The sequence below is a fragment of the Cyprinus carpio genome, chromosome B11 (genome assembly GCF_018340385.1).
Source record: "Cyprinus carpio isolate SPL01 chromosome B11, ASM1834038v1, whole genome shotgun sequence".
In the NCBI taxonomy this organism is placed as follows: domain Eukaryota; kingdom Metazoa; phylum Chordata; class Actinopteri; order Cypriniformes; family Cyprinidae; genus Cyprinus; species Cyprinus carpio.
In genome coordinates, this window is record NC_056607.1 from 12,620,312 (window position 1) to 12,642,184 (window position 21,873).

At 35.7% G+C, this 21,873-nt stretch overlaps 1 protein-coding gene across 1 annotated transcript; it reads right to left on the reverse strand.

The window, feature by feature from the left end:
* Window positions 1–20,186: 20,186 nt before the first annotated feature.
* On the reverse strand, window positions 20,187–21,620 carry LOC109064901 (PAT complex subunit Asterix). Its single transcript, XM_019081933.2, has 4 exons — window positions 21,461–21,620; window positions 20,942–21,047; window positions 20,691–20,788; window positions 20,187–20,528 (listed from the first exon to the last, which is right to left on the reverse strand). The coding sequence occupies exons 1-4, from the start codon at window positions 21,508–21,510 to the stop codon at window positions 20,462–20,464; spliced, it is 321 nt and encodes a 106-aa protein (XP_018937478.2). The 5' UTR covers window positions 21,511–21,620; the 3' UTR covers window positions 20,187–20,461.
* Window positions 21,621–21,873: the final 253 nt, after the last annotated feature.

The following is a 21,873-nucleotide window of genomic DNA, read 5'->3' on the forward strand; positions in this document are numbered from 1 at the left end:
GAAGATCAAATTTCCATTCTTTTGAGATAAGGAGACCAGTACCTCCACCCCTCCCAGTCATACGAGGGGTGTGCGAACAAGTGAAATTAGTGGAGAGGGCTGCGGGAGTGGCAGTGTCTTCAGGTTTGATCCAAGTCTCAGTTAGGGCCATGAGGTTGAGATCGGAATGAATAGCAATAGAAGAAATAAAATCTGCTTTGTTAACAGCAGACTGGCAGTTCCAGAGACCAACTGGAATAGAGAGCAAAGTAGTAGAGGTCAGAGGGACAGGCCGTAGATTATTGGGATAGGCCTGCCTCCGACATACAGTGCGTGCTCTCCGAGTGTTCGTAGTAATAGTACAGATCTGAAAGCACATAGTGAGTAAAATTGACCTAAATAAGTATTTGAGAATAAGCTATACAAAAAGTAAAGAAAGGGGAGAAAATCAATACTCAAGTGCCTTGTCTGTGTCTTTGCTCGGTGGAGTCGCGCAGGTAGAGTCGATGGTCTTTACACTCGTCGGTCTTCACACGAGGAGGCTTCACACAAGGGCTGCCGTGACTTATATCTTTTCACTGATGCATGCTGGCCTTTCTCCTGTTAGTTGATATTTCATTAGGCAATGCATTGGTACCTCTGCTATACCATTCTGCTATATGTGTACTATACAATAATCAGAAATAATCACTGACATAGACAATAATCACTTACATAAACAAAAATGAAACCAAACCTGTATGCCTTTCTATTTCTGTGGAATACAAAAGATATTTAAAATGAAAGAAGAAAGTCATACAGGTTTGGAATAACAAAAGGGTGGTGAATAAATGATGATAGAACCTGTGGGTGAATGATCACTTATATACATACAACTTCAACATTTACTAATACATAATACAAAAAAAATGAAAATTAATATTTGACAAACTAGCAATGAACAGTTGTATTTTTATCAGCTAACATTAACAAAGATTGATGAACACTGCAAGACTGATAAATACCGTAATGTATTGCACATCTATAATAGGACCTTACTGTAAAAAATAGTGCTACCAAAAATGTATATACATATACATTACTATATACACTATAGATATTACATTATATAAAAGATCTTGTCTGTATCTGTTTCAGTTCTCAGACCAATGAGGTTAAATGGATGGAGTCTTCAGAGAGAGAATTTATGAGTGGGGAGGGGGGATGATAGGAAAGGGGAGAGGGATGAAAAGTGACAGAGAGAGGAATGGGAGAGGATGGGAGAAGAGCCACAGTAATTAGGAGAGTGGCCTTTTTTGGCTGTTCTGTGTGTTTGCAGAGGGACTGAGTGTGTATTAATTGATGATCTGATTGATGAGTGGGGATGGAGGGAGAGAGCAAGAGGTGGAGAAAGTGAATGGAGGGGTGAGACTGCACTGCTGGCCTCAGCTAATGGCCTACGACTTAAGACTGTTGTAGAGTAAGCAGTCTACTGAGAAGAATCAGCACTTACACACATGCGCACGCAGACACACACACGCATACTGAGTGTTTGAACACACTATATCCACACAAAATCATCTATAATATAAATACACATGCATTTAAACTAAATTTGTATAGTCCAGAGGAAGTCAGTGCAGCCACGTCAGCCCCATGACTCAACTCCCTGATGAGATAAAGATCCTTCTGACCCTCCGACAACATCCAGGATGTTTGAAATGATCATGGAGTCAATGGGACAGAGTCAGCAGTGACCAATGATCTTCTTCTCTTATCTCACACATATGCAGGGATGAACTTTTATTCTACAACATGAATTAAAAAAATAGCTAGGGTGAATTTTCATTTCACAGCAACTGTACTTTCTTCAGCAAGCCCAGGAAGAATGAATGCAACCCACACTCACTAACAAAGTAAAGTTATACACCATAAATTGCATTCTTATTTAGTCTTTAAAGGGATAGTTCACCCAAAAATGAAAATTCTGTCATTAATTACTCACCCTCATGTCGTTCTAAACCCGTAAAACCCGTAAGGAACTTAAATTAAGATTTTTTTTTATTTTCTGTCCCATAGACAGCAATGCAATTAACACGATCATCATCCAGAAATGTAGCAACGAGATAGGTAAAATAATCCTTGATTCAACAATTTGTCTCCACCGCATCACCCTGGCAAAATTTAAGTATTCACTGAACGCAAACAACGTAACGTATGTTCCAAACCTGTACGACTTTCCTCTGTAGAACACAAAGAAGATATTTTGAAGAATGTTGGTAACAAAACAGTTTTGGGTTCCATTGACTTATTATTATTGTAAATACTAAAAATACTATGGAGGACCCAATAGGTTATCAACATTCTTTAAAATATCTTCCTTTGTGTTCCGTAGAAGGAAGAAAGAAACACAAAGGGGTTTGCAATGACATGAGGGTGAGTAAATGATTTTCATTTTTGGGTGATCTATCACTTTAACAATAATGTTTATGTGGCATTTGCGCTGAAACTGGTGCTGATATGCTGCCAAAATGGGCAACTGCATTCCATGACATGAAACGAGAAAAAAATAACATAAGAGGTGTGAACATGAATGCAAAGTTGTTCAATCTGTCATCCTCTTTTATTCCTAATCTGAGTGTGACAAATCTTTGACAGAAGGGGGTGAAAGATTTAAGCAAAAACTGAGAGGTCAAGATATGGCTAGTTAACCAGGCACTGCTGCTAGAGCTAAAAAGCATTTTTCTTTTAATATTTATATGTTTAAAATTAGCAGCAATTTAGAATTTTTGTATTTCAAGAAAAATATAGCTATTCTTGCATTATGGACTAGTAGATTTTAACCAGAATAAATGTATCATATTAAGGTAAATGACGTAAATGCTGACGATTCATGTGGTTCAAAAGAATAGATGGCACTGCAGACTAAAAGAGAGAAAATGAAAAGAGCATATTACAGGCAGGAAATGATTTTAAAAGCAGGAGGTGTGATCAGAGGTGGATGAGAAGTTATGAGTAAGCAGGAGAGATGGTGAATGAGTCTGGCCGAGAGCACTGCATCCACGTCAGCCCATCGATCCCTCCCTCCATTTCTGCATCCCTCTTCCCTCTATCCTTCCTTCTTTCCATCTATCCATGCATCTAGCCAGTGTGCTGAGCGTTCGTTTTTTCCTGCTCCTGCAAATGGCAAATCAGCCCTGATTCATCACTGAGGGCCTTTCAATTAAAGTGAAAACACTTGGCGAGAGAGAGGGAGGAGGAGTCAGAAGATCTGAGTTAGAGAAAGATGAAAATGAAAAGGGTGGGGAAAGGAGAGGGAAGGTAGTATATTTGTGTGTGTGTGTGTGTGTGTGTGTGTGTGTGTGTGTGTGTGTGTGTGTGTGTGTGTGTGTGTGTGTGTGTGTGTGTGTGTGTGCATGTGCGCACAATGCATCAGTGTCCTTCCGGTCTAAATGAATCTGTGTGTTTAAATTAACATTAAATCAAAAAGGAGTCAGTTTGCTTCCTAAAAATAATTTACTGGGAACAATTAATTAAAGGAACTTGAATTACATGAAATGAAATTAAACTTGAATGATACGATAGATGGATATATGAATGGAATGATAGATAGAATAATAGAAAAAAACTAAACAACGAAAGAACGATAGAACGATAGACAGACAGACAGACAGACAGACAGACAGATAGATAGATAGATAGATAGATAGATAGATAGATAGATAGATAGATAGATAAAGACAAGGCAAAAAATAAAATGAGTGTGACAGAGAGAAAAGATTAATAATAAGGCCTATTTTCAGTGTCCTTGTTCAGAGAAAGCAAGAACATGAAGCAGGTGGGGATAAAAACAGAGAACCCTGATTTTACTACAGACTGCTGCAAATACACCGCAAACTGTGAGAGCTTGTGTAAGCACGTAGCACAGATGGATGTTTAGTAAGACGCTGTATTAGGTACAGTCTTTTGTTTGCATACCATTTTATTTGAGGGTAAGAGAAACAGAAAAGGTACATGTTCATGTTTTGTTCTCAAAGGTTTTGTGCTCATGAGCATGCAATTTTCTTGTGCAGAAGACTACGAGGCTTATGATGAAACAACTAGTTAAATGTCTTTGTCACACACACACACAAATCAGCTTTTATGCTTTTCATAGTAAAATTGCACTACTACTGACTCACCTATTCTATGTGTCACACGTATGAGAGGAAATCATATGGCTTTGGAACAACACGAGGGAGCAAATGATGTCAGATTTTTCATTTTTGGGTGAACCATCCCTTTGACATTTGCTTTGTTTCTATTGCTTTGATATCCTCTTTTGTTTGCATTTGCCATCCGTACTCTGCTGCATCTCATTTCCACTGGTGCTGTTAGGACAGCGTAAATCACACTCTATGAGCGTTTCATTGAGAAAAGAGCCAAGCTCAAACTGGCAGCCAGCCAATCAGGGAGAGTGACCCTGAGAAGACATGTGATCGATGGGACGCATGGCTACTCAGACAGGCTGGAGCACTTAACGGTGACGCTAGTCAGAACAGAACACTGGTGACATGGTGGCTGCTGGGAATACTGTACTGTATATAAACACTACTGCTTTTCATCAAATACAAACCTGAAAGATGCAGTTTCTGATAACTTGATTCAGATGATGAGGTAATGGACTAGAAATAAAAAGAAATAAAAAAAGGTAAAAAATAACCAAATTGTGTTTGTCATTCACAAATGGTAAATATAAAAAATAAGAGCAATAAATAACTGTGGCATACAAAGAAGAGGCCTTATAGGGTTAGTACCCCAAAAAAATAAAAAATTAATAAATAAATAAATAAATAATTAAATTTATTGTAAAACAGTTGAAAGAGAGACCATATTGAAAAAAGCAGCATATGGTGGTTAGGTATGTTTTGAAGCATGACTGGTGGTTTGAGCTGGTTTAAACTGGTCATGTGCTGGTCCTAAGCTGGCCCTGAGCAGGAGCTAGTTGCTTAGGACCAGCACATGACCAGCTTAATCCAGCTCATGAACAGCTCAAACCAGCAGTTATGCTTCAAAACATACCTAACCAGCCATGCTGCTTTTTTCAACAGGGAAGAAAATCTCATTTTGAAGTGAATGATTTTCTCCAAAACATGACTGTCTCTGCTAGAAATCTTAAAATGGGCCTTGTTTGGATCTTCCATTGGGACAATGATCTAAAACAAACATCAAAATCAACACAAAAATAGGTTACTGAGCACAAAATAAGACATCTTTTTAGACAAGCATTCGCATAATGTATCTCATAAATCTGTACTTCAGCTATATCTGATCAAATGTACATTTTCATTCATTTGCTTGGGATGAACACATCATCTTTGCATCAACAGCAGCTATGCTAATTTCATCTCTATTTGCTTCTCTGTTTCTGCCACAGGACTTGCATCCCGAGGCAACTAGGAATTACACAAGCTTCAGTCTGGAACCCTACCCTTACAAAGATCTGAGATGACCGAACACCTGAGAAGAGGTGATGCCAACCCCCCAGAAGACCTCAGATGATGCTAACCCTGGAACAACATATACAACTACCAAATTTTGCTTACTCACAACATTTAATCACAATTGCAAAGTTTAATCACAACATATAATCAGTGCAGTTAATAGTGTTCACCGTCTGTTTGATTACGTGTAATTTTTTACTAACTGCATGATTCTTACTGTACATTTCTGCCATATTCACCACTAATAACCTACTTCTACATATAATGTAGAAACTTAAAATCTTCTGTAAAGCTGCTTTGCAATAATTAGTATTGTGAAAAGCGCTATGCAAATAAACTTGAAACTTGAAATTAAGGTTCTGTCATGGCCGTCCCAGTTCTCTGACCTAAGCCCTATAAAAAATAACAAGATGAACTGAAGAGGAGAGGTTCCAACATAAAGCAGGGAATCAGAAGGATCTGGAGAGTTTCTGTTGGAAGAATGATCTCTGATCTATTGCCAGTTGATCTCCAACCTCATCTGGCAGAAGAAGACTCTGTTATCTGTTGGCAAACAGAGGTTGCAAAAAGTATTGAATAACAGGGGGCCAATTATTGTGGCCACGGTGTACTGAAGAAAAACCTATTTTGTTTTATTTCAACGAAGGTTTAATTTTTGTGAATTTTTTCACAGCCTTCTTTGCTCGAATTCACCAAGGGGGCTTAACTGTGTATATCTGGCCATGCAATGAATGTTAGTGAGGTTCAGTGTTGGCCCCCAAACTAAACTTAAAAAATATAAATAAAAACTTTATTTAGTTAAATAGACATTAACTGAATTGAAACTTACTATTAAAAAAAAAAATCTTTCTCATTTTTGATTAAGCTGAAGTACTAAAATAAGTAAATCTATATAAACTAAAACTAATAACTGAAAACTAATAAATCCTATATGGATAAATTGAACAAAAACTGAAATAACAGAAAATAAATCAAGAACACATAACAAAATGACTAAAACTTAAACTAAAATTAAAATGAAAATGTAACAAAAAAATGACACAACACTGGTAAATGGCGACCACAGATGTCATAGAAGGCTTTTCTGTAAATAAGTTATGATATGCTTTAAGAGGGCTTGGAATATATTTATGAAGTACCACAGAAATAAAAAATACCTTTAGGATACCTTTTCTTTTGGATCAGCACATAGTCAACAACACCCACTGTCAGTCAGTGGAAAACATTAGCTCAGATATCACACTAAATCTCTAATTTTGTGTTCCATAGAAGTAAACACAGGTTTGGAATGACATGAGGGTGAACACCCTATTCACAGCATGAGTGACATAAGATGTTAGTGAAGTCCTCTACTGGTGGATTGGGTTTTCTCAGCCTTTTACAGCTTTCAACTGCACAGAGATAATAGAGAATTCAGGCACAGCATATGGCAATCATACTGATTAAATCCATTCAATCAAACTGATAGACAGAGCCTGTCAACACTAGTTCTAACACTACTGCTGTAATAACCATCACAATGTTATGTGTCGAGGCTTAGAGCAAGAGAGTGGGCGAGAGAGGAAGAGGAGCGTGTGCGTGAGTATGTGTATCAAGATGGGAGATCCCCTCAGCTGTGGGTGATTACAGGGTGACAAAACAGTAGGTGGGGCTGCAGAAATCGAACAGCACTGTCCTGCAGTGCCACCATGCGTCTGGCATTGCAAGAGCAGGAAAAAAACGTATCTAGGTTGAACAGCTCCACCTACTGTACTGCTAATAGCAGGTATATTTTAAAATAAAACAAATTTAAAATAATTAATATAAATATAAAATTATATACAGGCATTCATAGCTTTGAGGCTGCATTAATTTGACTGTTAATTTTTTAGGTAAAAAAATTACACAATTTTTTTTACAGTTACAGGATTACGATTAACAGTTTGAACTAAACGCACACACACATACCAACAGTTCTTTTTTTACTCTACATAATACACACACACACACACACACACCAATTGTACAGTGATATAATAAGCTTTCAATGAAGCAACTCAGCGTTCCTTTGTTACTAGTTCTAAAAGTGAAGTTTTTTAATTAATAGTGTATGTTTGGGCTTATCCATTAAACTTTCAAACTGATATTTGAATCCGTGGTGGAAAGAAATTGTTCCACACAAAAGAATGTTTTTAAAGACACTCCATTGTCTCTATTTTATTTACTGACTTGTGCCATTGTACTGTTGTATAAATGCAATATTACACTCATAGCCATGCAATATACCTGAATATACCGAGGAATCCACGCTGTGAAACACAGCCATGTTGATAAACAGCAATATTGCACCGCTACTTGTGTGATATTGCTTATAAATATGATCTATTCTTTAATGAATAGAAAGTTTTTAAAAAATGCCATGATATTTTGGAAACGATGGAAAGTCTTTACTGTTACTTTTTATTAATTTAATGAAAAATGGTTTCTTCTTTAATGTCAGTCTACTCTGTCTGTAACTTTAATAATGATAATGTCAAAATGACCACAAAAAACAATGTCTATAAAAATATATATTCAGATACACAACTACCCTGTTAAAAGCTTAAAGAAAAAATTAAAATTATGTAAACATATGTTCAGATACAGTGTGGTGGAATATTTTGCCCAGGAGAGGGCAGCAACTTTAGTATTATATAAAGTCATGAGCATTGTACTTAAAGCTGTGCCATGCAAAAATAACTGATAAATAAATGCATCTTACACTGTAAAATAAACAATAAATATCATTGAATTACTTCTATTTTCTATTATTCTACTGTTTCTTGTCTGAATTTTTTTTATATGTGAATTTCTGTAAGGATCTAGACAAATCGTCACGACAATATGAATTAAGAACACTGGAAAGTAATAGATCAATCTCCGAATATGAGAGGGAAGTGAAGCATTGTCATAAAGAAATTATTTATGACATAATATCCATAGAGAAGACTGCTGTGAGTGTGTTAGTCTTAGCACCTATTTTCCTAGTCTTAGACTTGCTTAATGATAGAACACTTTTTATAGAAAAACGGCTATACAATAACAATATTTTTTGCCTTTAACATCCTCTACTTCATATGTGTAGTTTAGGCTATTTGCTAACATAAATATATGACAATGGCTATCCACAGTTTATTTGACACCTGAAAATAGGCAAAACATTGGTAATAAAGAATTTGAAATAAAAGGTATACCGAGTATTTGTTTTATGTGAAAATAAACTTCTACACACACTGTAAATAACACTCATATTTACCTTCAGCAGACTGTTTTATGCACCCCATAAAAAAATAATCATGTGAGTGTATTGTATAATTTGTTATCCATGATTTAGTGAAGGGGAAAAGGAAGTCTGAATGGGTGTGAATAAGGTTCAGACTGTCCAGACCCCCAGAGCAGATTTTAGCTGGCCCTGCTGTGACCTTTGGTCTGACAGCAGATGGAATGGGCTTGCTGGCTGCATTAGCATCTAAATAGCTCAGAGAAATGACAGAGGACAGAGATAAAATAAGGTGAGTTATGCGCTACAGACATGAATAACAGGAGATACACAAAAAGACACACAAACATAGGTAGATTTTTTTCGTTTTTCACAAACTACAAAAGATGAACTACACAAGACTGTATTTTTAGTAATGTTTTTAAAAGGATAGTTCACCCCCAATTTTTTTTTTTTTTTTGTCATCATGTATTCACCTGATATTGTTTCAAACCTGTATGACTTTCTTTCTTCTGCTGAACATAACATGAAGATTATGAAGATATTATGTGTGTGCATGTGTGTTTGTGTGTGCATGTGTGTGTGTTTTGTACATACAATAGTAGTCAAAGGTAATCAAAAACGTTTGGTTACCAAATTTCTTCAAAATACCTTCTTTTGTATTCTCCTGAAGAAATAAGGTCATTCAGGGTGAGTAAATGATGACAATTTTGACTATTTTTCTGTCTCTTTAAATTGAATCGCTGTTTATAAAATGATCAGAACTATGTTTCGTTATGTACATTGTAGACCCATTGAAACCAATGGAGCTACGATCAATTTAGGCTTACGATGCTTTTGGGAAACACAGCCCAGATTAGTTTGTTTTAAATAAATAATAGTTCACACAAAATCCTCTGCAGTGAATGGGTGCCGTCAGAATGAGAGTCCAAACAGCTGATAAAAACATCACAGTAATCCACATGACTCCAGTCCATCAACTAATGTCTTATAAAGCAAAAATCTTTTAACTTTAAACCATCACTTCTGGTCAAAATATCATAATCCATAATAATGCTTCCTCCAGTGAAAAAATAAATCCCATGTCCTGTTGTCCTCTCACATCAAAATCCACTGATATTTATCTTGTAAACAGTGCCTGATCTGTAATTCTCTCCTAATTCAAATGAAATGACTTTTACTGGAGAAATAACTTCTTTAAAGTTAAAAAGTTCTTGATGGATTTGTTTCTCACAAACATGTGGCTTTTCGCTTCACAAAACTTTAACTGATGGATAGAGTTGTGTGGATTATTTGTTATATGTTTTTATCAGCTGTTTGGACTCATTCTGATGGCACCCATTCACTGCAGAGGATACATTGGTGAGCAAATGTTGTAATGTTACATTTCTTTAAATCAGTTCTGCAACAATCTCATCTACATCTTGGATGGCCTGTAGGTGAGTAAATTACATTTTTTTAATAAACTATTTCTTTAAGTAGACACAAACTCTAGAAACAAACCAAATGAACATTCAAATCAGCCCTAGGATCAGACTGTCAAACCAGTTCTGCTTTCTCTCTTACAGACACACACATCACAAACTCACCTCTGAGATCTCTTAGAGGAAGACAGTATGGCACAAATACATAATTGAAATGCAGGAGGTGCAGTCTCAGGCTCGGAGAACACTCTGGTTTGACAGGAATCCCAGGTTTAATAAATTATGCTCAAAAAACAGACAGTGCATTGGTTTATGACACACACTCCTAAATTGCTGTAATGAATTTGCACACTATTCGGATCCAGCCAAGTAATTATGTAGAGTAATAAATCTAATGGAGAGACATAGGCTACTTGCATAAAAACTGCTGAGGTGCATTTGGAAGTTCAATAACAACAGGGTTTAAAACACGTCAGGAATTACGATTTCCCAACCACACCAGAAAGCAATCAATATACACGCACACACGCATTGGAGAAACTAGGTCCTTAGGGATGCCTCTGTCTGGAACAGGTCTCCAAAGCATGGCAATCAGCCAGATTGATTCAAGATAAAAACAAGATTAGAGAAGAGAGTTGGAAAAGGGGGACCAAAGGAAAAAAGAAAGGAGTGATAGAGGGCAAGATGAAGGCTAAGTAGAATGCAAGCGAAAAGGGAAATTAGAAAGAACCAAAGAAAAACAAACAAATGGCTCAGTGTTAAAGGGGATGCTAAGCTGTCTTGCTGTCTGTTCTCATTGGACCTAATGCTCAGACAGACTGAGACTGTTTCACTCCTCCTCTTGATTGCTGCATATTTCATTCCTTTACTTTCCATTTCACAATTTCCTTAAGTGATCTCACATTCACTAAATATATGTCTCCTTGGTCATTCTTACACTGGGTTTCACCTTGTTAATAAAATGTAATTTGACTTATTGTTTTTTGTTTTGTTTGTTTGTTTGTTTTTTAAATCTGAAACTATTCCAGCATCCTTATGTTTTCATTAAGACATTATTTAGTATGTTTATTAAGCTGTTTTCGCCTGCTTAACAATAGCTGATTTACTATCCTTATACATTTGTTCTTCTCTCAGTTACATGTCTTGTAACCACTGCATCACTGTTCAAACTTATGAATAAAAAGAATGAAATAATATATGATTGCTATCATAAAACACGCTGCCACAGCCTACCAAAAATCTTGCTCTGCATACCATCTTTTCTGTCAACTGTGCATGAAAATCAACAACAATCAACTGTTGAGCATGTGATGTATTGTTTCCCACAGCTGTGATTCATGAACAGGTTTATGCTGCCTCTGTGAATTTAATAGCTTGGAAAACACTTTTGTGATATATAGAATTTAAAACTCTTCAAATACGACTTTACTACCACACAATTTTTGCCCACCCAAGCACAAAAGTGGTTTTCCCCTGAACAAAGCACAAAAAATGTTTAATCTTATTGTTGGTATCCCACTGTAAATCTCTTTTTTTCTCTGTATGTCACAATCTCCTATTTCCTATTATTTAACTTACTCATTCTGTTCTTTCTAAATCTTGAACTCAAATTTTACTCAAGTGCATTAAAACTACTTATTTTAAGGGAAGTGCAGCTATGCATCCACTAAAATCACTTTGGACAAGTTTGTTAAATCTAAAAATATGTTTGCAGATGCCACATAGTTTGAAATTTTATTATTGAATGCAATGACATTGAGTTATTTTGAAGAGTTTCACCACATCTAAATTTATATATATATAATAAATTGTGTTTTTATTTAATGTATTTATTTATTTATTTATTCATCTCAAATCTTTGGAAAAATAAAACAGCAGCAAATCAGCATATCAGAATGACTTAAAGCAGGCCATAATTTGTGCTGCTCTTGGTAGAGTGCACTGGTCATCATGGAAATGATCTGGCTGTGTCTGTGTTCTTTAATGTGTGCATTGTCAGTAAATTACCTCATCTGCGCTTTTATGGAATTGCGATCTAATGCTAATTTGCCCTGTTTAGTTAATCTGGCCCTAAAAATGTTACCAACCCCAAACTTTTGAGCATTACTGTATTCAAGTAAATCTGCAACTTAATTGTGCAGGTACAGTTATGGTACAGCTAAAAATTGTGCGGCTGTAAATAAACATCACAAAAAAAAAGAAAAAAAAAGAATTATACTTCATAAAATGCATAACATTTCACAAAGGTCCACTCACTTGAAAATGTCTGCCCTTGCAACTGGTATAATTCCACATAGAAACGATTTGCAGAATCTAATCAGGAAGCCTGTACATTTGTGCCTGTTGGCACTCTCTCATTCGTTGGGAAAAGAACTGCAGCTGGTAGCTGCCAAGATCATTTGAGATGACACTGACCCATCATGCACCCTAGCACCTGTAACATTCTGCAAATCATCTCTGTCTCTCTTCCTTAAATCAACACTTTAGTTCATTGCAGCCTTGGTAATACTAAAAAGCCATTTTTATGGGTGCTAAAAATAGTACGACTACCCTATTTATGTGGCTTAGGTCTCTCCTGCCAGTGTAAACTGTGGAAGCGTCCGCTCGAAAACTGCCCCCTTGCCACGCTGCCCACTGATCCATTTGCCTTTGCTGCCAAGTGTCTCTATATTAGACTGTGTGAGTATGATAATGAGTGTTTGCATGTGTCTGTACAGTCTATATGTAAAATACTTCAAAATTTTGATTTTACAACCTCTCATTCTAAATCTAAATATGATACACTGAAATAAGATTTGAAGTAATCTACAGTGCAGACAATGGGGAGGGATATGGGACACAGATAAAGGGATGAAAAAGAGATGCAATACACAGCTAAGAGACACAAGGTTATTTTTTTGGTCTATTTAAGAGTCTGTTTTAATATAGCACTGCTCTAATTGAGAGTGTGTGAGAGACGTACCCCGTGTTTATGGAAAACACAGAGCATAAAGCAGTGGCAGGAGAATGTGTGAAAGAGGAAAAAAAAAAGAGTCTACTCTCCAATGTATGTTTTTGTATATGTATTGGAAGAATCTGAGACCACTAATGAAACCAATTTTTTAAATTTTTCTGGCTCATCAATAAAGCTGAGGCTGGTATGAGAGCGTTTCAGACCAATTCATGAAACTATCACTTGTTTTGTTGGGCTTACATTTTTAAGGGAATAAAATAAAAAAATAAATTTCTGTATAATAAAGCATTATAAGTTTTAAATATTTTAAATAACTCTTAAATACAAAAACATAAAAGCAATTATTAAATCATAATTTTAATATATAACTTTCACATTTATATACATTTTTAATAATTATTTTTAAATTAAAGTGTATGAATTTTAATCCATAAAATGGTTTCCAGGCTAACAATGTTTTTCAGCATGATTTAAGCATCAAGCATCTGACCATCTCCACAAAAGAGTCTGCATGGTCAATATCACAATAAGTCTTACATTAAGATTTTCAGTGTGGTCTCAGACTTCTGAACCCCATTGTATGAATATAAACTGCAACATCTCATGTGTTGAATAGCTTGAATGGCTTTTTAGATGTGTGTCTTATACACTGTCTGTGTGTGTGCGTGTGTTTGTGTTTGTTTGTGCATTTATCCGCCTCTCTGCTGTGTGACAGACTCCCTGGGCTCATATTTAGTTACAGCTGATCGCTCCCAGACCAGAGACAAGAAAGGGAAAGAGAAAGAGAGAAGAGAGTGAGGGGAAATGAGTGAGTGGAATAAGGTGAGAGTGAATTGTCTGTCAGTAACCTGTTATCTCACGTCTCCCCACTGCTACGGCTGCCAGATTGAGTGGGTGAGCGATGAGAGTGGAAGCCTCCACGCCCCTAAAGTGCAACAGAAATCATGACTGGATTCCACTGCCACTCTATATTCACTGTTCACTTGGTCCCACCGTGACGCAAACACATAAAAACATGGGCATATTCTTCTACACACCAGAGACCTGAAGCAGAGCATATAAGTATTTGTGCTAACAATGTCAAGGTGGAAAACTATTTAGGAACTATTTAGGTAAATTTGTTTCCTCCGATCCCAGAAACAACTACAAATAAACCATTAGTTCCATTTTTATATATATTTTTTAAATATACAATTATGTTTATATCCTGACATAATCATACAGTATATAAATTGTTTATTCGATATAGCTAAAATATAAAATGAAGTATAATATAAAGTATAAAGAAAATATAAAGTGATAAAGATCTAATTTTTATAGTTACATAACGTGTAAATTACATAATATATTGTATATTTTTGTTTATCTTGACATGATGTGCAAGTTATTTATAAATTATTGTTGTATGCAATTTACACTTTATCTAAAACTAAATAAATGAAGATATAGATAAATATAAATTAAAATATAATTTTTATATTTTTATAATGAATATGTGACCCTGGACCACAAAACCAGTTTTAAGTGTCAATTTTTCAAAATTGAGATTTATACATAATCTGAAACCTGAATAAATAAGCTTTCCATTGAATTATGGTTTATTAGGATCGGACAATATTTGGCTGAGATACAACTATTTGAATATCTGAGGGTGCAAAAAAATCTAAATACTGAGAAAATCGCCTTTAAAGTTGTCCAAATGAATTCTTAGCAATGCTTATTACTAATCAGAAATTACATTTTTATATATTTACTGTAGGAAATTTACAAAATATCTTTATGGAATATGATCTTTCTTTAATATCCTAATGATTTTTGGCATAAAAAAAAAATCTATAATTTTGACCCATATATGCATAAATAATATAAAAAAATCTATAAATAAATAAACATATAGGTTTTATATATATATATATATATATATATATATATATATATATATATATATATATATATATATATATATATATATATATATATATATATATATATATAAGTATTATATAAGTATTATATAAAGTTATAATATATAACTTGTTTGTCCAAACTATGGAAGGCTGGAAAGCATGATTTTTGCTATTCTGTTTGTTGCTGCTAGCTGTACAGAAATACACACATCATCTTGAAGGGCTCCAATTATAAGCTAAAGTCAGCAGAGGATTTGACTGAGGCTGACAAGTTCATGAGGAGCATGTACCCTCTAATCACAACACAAGAATATAAACAGGCTTTTTACGTCACTACAACAAAAAACATCTTTGGCAAACACATCATCACCACAACTGTCCTTTTTGCCTCATTACGTTTCCATCTTGGTCTGAATCTGTTCCCTTTCCATTCCAGATTTCAAGCAATATCTATTTCACAAGAGCTCAAGGTTTTCACATTCACTAACTGCTGTCAGACACAACTGCACACACAGGGTCCAAATGAAGCAGGGGTCATCACTGTGTCCTTCAGTGTGTCCATACCGTACACATACTCTCCACATACACACCTACATGACCTGCCCTTTATTCTAAGAGATATAATAGAAGATGAATATTTTGAGGGACAGTCTGCTCCCTGAAGGCTGTAGAAGAGGCACGGAAACAAACTAGGTCTCAGAGGAATAGATTCAGAATCCAGATTTTGTACAAGCTTTCAACCACATTCCAAAAAAAAAAACACTACTAGATAAAAAAATAAGATGAATGAGGTGGGTGTATTTCACAACCACCTCTATCAAGATGTGGGTCTTTGTTGACATTTCATAGGAAACAAGGTTATGCTCTTGATTATTCGAATTCATAGGACTAGCATTGACATTAAACTACTTGGGCAAAATTACACTGAAAGTAAATGTCATAAAACGACTAAATATGCCAAAATCCGTTTGATTGGTGCTTTATGATGGACTTTTTTCTAGTACATTTCAAACTAACAAACACAGTCATTTCAAAAAGTAACCAATTATTTAATACTCACTCCCATTGTTTTCGTCGTGCCTGTGGAGTGCTCTGCAGTTTATGGGATTGGTGTGCTTTGATGACATCACGGTGGTCAACTAGGCCTCCTCTCCGTCTGATAGGAGGAACCAGAGAGTCACTGGGCATCAAAGAGTAAAGTTTCCCATCCGTCACTACGGTTTCCCCTCCATTGGTTTTGCTATAGTCAAACGAGTCAACTGGGCATGCTTCATCATTCATGTCATACACTGTATGAAAGAGGGTGGGGTTGGCACAAACACTGCTTCCACTGGTGGGAGGATGAGAGCGCAGTCTGTGGCCCTGAGGTTGCACTCTCCCTCCTTTCCGCAAGGGCGGCGCTCTCTCCATGATGACTGAGCTGTCTGCATACATGGGAGACAGCATAGCTCTATGGGGGCAGAAATTACAGAAGTGAACACATTTATACAAAAATGTTTTTAGTGTAATTCTTTTGTCCCTGTTGTCATTATTTTGAAGAATATGGATACTAAAGTGAAATTAAAAGAAAAATATATTTTATATTTTTGTGATGAGTGATGTTGAATTATTATTTATATATTATAATAACCTTATTTCTTTATTGGAACACGTTTATTGTGATTCTAATACTGAAAATAAATGTATATTTATAGTTAAGTTGCTCATAATACTATAAATCATCATCATAATCATAATAATAAAAACTGACAGCAACAAAAAATAAATAAATAAATAAGCAAAAGGAAGTGAAGAGGAAAATATGTGACGTGTCATCAAGTGGGAAAGTGAAGCAGAGAGAAGAAAACACCAAGGGAGGTTTAATTAACAAAGGCTGCATAGTTGTTTCGAGAAAACTGCAATAGGCCAGCGTCAGGTGAAAATAAATGATGCACTCTGGTACTACAATTTATGCTGACGGTGTTTGAAGAATTTGTCTGCTGTGACATGGGCAGAGGAATAAAGTAATTTAAAGTGACACATACACACTCAACAATTTCAAAAATAAACTCACACATGCACAGACAAAATGCAGAAGTTTATGCTTTTCTTTGAGATGAGCCAGAAGAGCTGATAGCACTTCTACTGTTCTGTTTCTGAAAGCAAAGCATTGAAGATGTGGCAAATACTATGGTGATCTTCCCCTAAGTACAAAGAGTAGATAAAAGGAAAGACACAGATGGAGTAAAGCACAGGAAAAGATAAGCACAGTGGCCAAAGCGTGAATGGAATACATTCACACTGCAGTCCTTATTGTGGCTGTGCTCTTTGTTGACAGGCAGGATTTGTTGTCAGGCTGTGATTAGGAGAGTCACAGTTGTCTCAATGATCAGACACTAAAGATGGAACTAACTAAATCTGCCTCTTTATTTTTGTCCACGGGAGAGCAAAGCTATTATAATACGCATGCCAGTTCCAACAGGGAATATATTCAGTGAGGTGAAGGAGAACCAGAAGACATCCTGAAAGGTCTTCACACACTTTGAGGTCTCTTCCTGGAGCCTGGCAGCATTGTGACATTCATGTTTTTGTATTTTTAGTCAGGAACACATCTCATCCTTGTTTAAAGGGTTTGATGCATCGGCTGCTTCCTGGACAAGACAAAAGAAACCCGCTTTTCTTTGTTTGCTAAAGCAACAACACCATAAATCTCGCTGTAATGGCAAGGTAAAGCATAAGCATAGCCACAAAAGGTAGTAAGAACCAATTTTGGATGATTTCATTTGCATCATTGTGTTTTACAGCAAGTGGCCATTTGTGTGGGTTGGATCTCCATTGCACCAGCCCACAGACAGCCTCACCATTGTGTGGGTGTGTATGAATACATGCAATTAGGGTGACATTTACAAAGTTCTCCAAAACCACAAAAACTTACCCATGGAAATAATGGCCATCAAAATCCCTACTCAAAGATGTCAAGTATCAAACTCAGTTTTTCTGAACTCGATGTTTATACTTCTCTCCAGTGTTAGGCATTTCACATGGCTGCATATTAAAATGTATTTTATAGTGAACTGTAATCAGAAACGGTTGATGAAATTCAGTCTCAGCCAATTCTGCTGCTGACATGTGTTTTGTTATACAGGAGGGCAAAGGAAAATCTTTGAACACACTATAAAATGATTTGCTGCATTTAGTACCATTCAGAGCATAAATAATATGCTATCTGCTGAGTGAACACATTATGATAAATAGCTCTGGCTGTAAGCCATCACACCAAAAACAGCAAAAGATGGGCAGAGGATCTAACAAATGCAAAAGTCTGTGTTAAACACAACCAATACCATTATATAGTGAATACAGGTAGTAAAATCACATATTTACATGGTACTTCAAGGTAATTCAAAGAATACCATAGTATGACATGTTATATTACCAAAGGAACCATGGTATTTTTCTGTACTTGTCAACAATAGACAGATTAAAATTATAATTCTTCTCAGATGTCAGAGATCTTCCAAGTAGAGATATTTTTATACCAAAAATAGACAGACGGACGGACAGACAGACAGACAGACAGACAGTCAGTCAGACAGACAGACAGACAGATAGATAGATAATATTAAAATATATAAAATGTATTAATATATATACACACAGATGAAATTAGGTTATTTTGTAAAATAAAAGATTTCTAATATATAATTTGTATATAATGGTATAACATTATTTACAGAATTTTTATATTTTACAATTTATATATTTATTTTTTGCATTCAGAGCATAATATTATATAGACATAATATAGACATATCTTTAAAGGGGATAAAAAGAAAGAAAGGGAAAGAAATAAAGAAATATTAAACAAATGTGAAGATAATAAAGAGACAAACACTTTCCACGACACTCACCAGAGATGTTTGTGCTTTTTCTGAGAAGATCGTCCGGATCACCTGTAGTTTATAACTGACAAAACTACCAATAAAACTCCACAAACTGAATGGTCCGAGGTCCGTTTTCTCAGAGCAGAAGGTCATATCCATCTTCAAGCTCGGAACATTCTGTCTTTAGGTATTTTTGTTGAGCAGAAGAGATAACTTAGTATGTTTTCTCACTGCAGTTCTTTGATTCTCGTCAGATATAACAATCAAGGCTCTCGAGAAACGACTCTACGCGGCGCGAGACCCGCTTGCACTTGTGTACGAGGAGTCTCGCGCTCTGTGAGCGAACGGATGCGTGACTGTACTGGCGCTGAGAGCAGAGCAGAGTGTCGCGCCGATTAAAACTACGCGTTTTGACCGCTTCTGCACGACGGCTGAGAGACTGTATGGTTATTTGTATCTTCTCTTCTTTACACAGGTTTATTATGAGAGTGTACACATTATTTATGTAAAGGCATTTCACTGATCAGATAGAGACGTAATGAAAATGTATTAAAAACTGTAATATTTCTTAGAATAATTTATGACAATATAATTAGGATCTGATCGCTTTAACATTATATGGATTAGGAATTAGACAATAAGCGTGATCAGACGTAAGAAAAGGGCTCTCTGAATTGTCAAATGACAGTAAAATGCTGACTCAACTTTGACCATCAATGACATAAAACATTCTTCATAATAAATGAAATTGGATACACAATAATATATTCATATTTCTTACGGTTATTTTTATGTAAAGGGTTTATTTATTATTTACTATAGATAAAGATAGGGCATCAAATATGTTTGCCAATTAGAAAACATGACTAGATGAGAAGAATCATATAATAGGACTAGATTATTGCATGCAATGTGATCAGAGAAAATGTTACCACCTAGTGGTGTAGCAGGTTATTATAGACAAATACACATTTTCATTTACCGTCAAATATGATTAACAGTTTTTTTAAAGTTAAAATAAAAAATAAAAAGCACATTGCTCCTATTAATAAAAGTAATACTTCCAAAAAAATCAGCTCATGAGTTGCCAGTTGTTCCTTAAATCCTCCAGGCCTGTGCAGAATCCATCTTGGACAGAGTGAGAGGCACAAATCTGGCATGTCTGTACAGTACTGTTTATCAGTTTGCAGCAGTATCTCCTTTAGAATAAAAGGCTTTTTTAAACTTCCAGCCGCACATTTAGTTAGAAGCAGCAGCAGCAGGATGAATACATTAACATCAATCTCTAGTTTTGCACTTCAAAGTGTCCTAATTAACCCTAATTACTTGTGTATACATGAAAAATACAGCCACAAAGAAATGTCTGAAGCAGTGCACAAAATCGCTCATTTATTTCCCAAAATCATTCACAGCATATGAATATTTTAGCATAGTGGTAACATACATAAAAACAACCGGTGAGCACAGAGGAAACTTGAAACGATCGTGCAGGAGCTACATCAGTCAATTTGTCAGCCTCTGATTGGCCAGCTGGGCTGATGAGTGTACGTCCCTGCGTTCCAGAAGGACTGTGGGTGGATCAGCTGGTTCTCATGCCATCCCTGCTGAGATGGCTTACTGGGTTTGGATTATTTGTTACCACGGTGGCGACATGGGCTGTGGGTTCTGCAAATAAGACATCACGACTGCCGATATGGACAGCCTGAAGGAATAAACGTATGTTTAATTTGGCAGTCCAGAAGCATTACATTTCAAGGATTTCTTTAGGTAGATTAAATTCTTGTACTTCTATAAAAGATTCAATAATAACGGAATCATCCAACATTTGTATTCATTAGGAGAATAACAAGCATAAGCAACTCACATGAAGCTGCTCATCATTTGTTTGGTGTCCTCTGAGCTTCGTGAATTGGCAAAACTGATGAACGAACAATACACAGCAATCCATGCGCACCATTTAAGCTGCCAAAAACACAAACACACAGCAATTTGAACATTAAATCATAGCTGAGCATCGATCTTGCTTATGTTTTAGTCATAAACAATGACAATCATAGAGTAGACATCAATGTTTGCTGTGAAAACAGGTGTTTATGTAGATGAGGGTCAAGTCACCTTGAGCATCAGGCCACACATACTGAAGATCATGCCGAGCAAGTTCATGTAATCCGGGGTAGGGTCTTCCAACGTGGGGTTAGTTTCTGTGTTGGGAGGCTTGTAGCTGTTAAGCAAAAACACAGTATGCCTTTACTATTAATGCTGTCAATACAAACATCACACAATTTCGTCAGAGAAAGCCATAAACGTATACCTAGTTAAACAATAAATGGGATACGTTAAATGTGCAACAACTGTGATCCAATACATACATAAATAGTATTTATAAGCTAACTTTTAATTAACGACTATAGAAAATAATATTTATAAATTTAGCATAGATCTGTAATTCTATCATTTAAAACACATTATTACGTAAAAACTATTTAATCTTTTTAACTGACTTCAATGTAAATCTGATTTAATCTCGTCTAATCATTAGCCGAACTGTTGCTAACAGTGATGCTAACGAAAGCCGATCAAAACTCTCATCTCAGTCATCTCTTAAACAGTCTCAAATATGGACAAACTACTCACCGAAAAATCTTATTTGGTCTTCTTGGGTCTGCCATGTTGTTCACGGTCATATTCTAATAAAATCCTAATAAAATTAAAACTTAATTGGGAGCTTAGCAGCAGCACGTCCGCGGACAGCTGACCTGTGAAGCTCTACTACGCCTCATGCTGTTGTAGTCAAAGCTGTATGTGATGCACTTGCACCCCCTGCCGCTATGGAGTGTTATTGATAGAAGATTGACAGACAAGAGACCTCGAATGCATAACTGTGGTAACTGTGTAAAATATTTTTTTTAGAGTCTAATAAAATAATTTACAGGCAAGTTATTATTAAAATACATACTACTATTAAATCAGCATATCAAAACGTCACCATAGTCACATATATTGATAATGTGCTAATATCAAAACTCTAAATTCTAAACTTAAGTCTA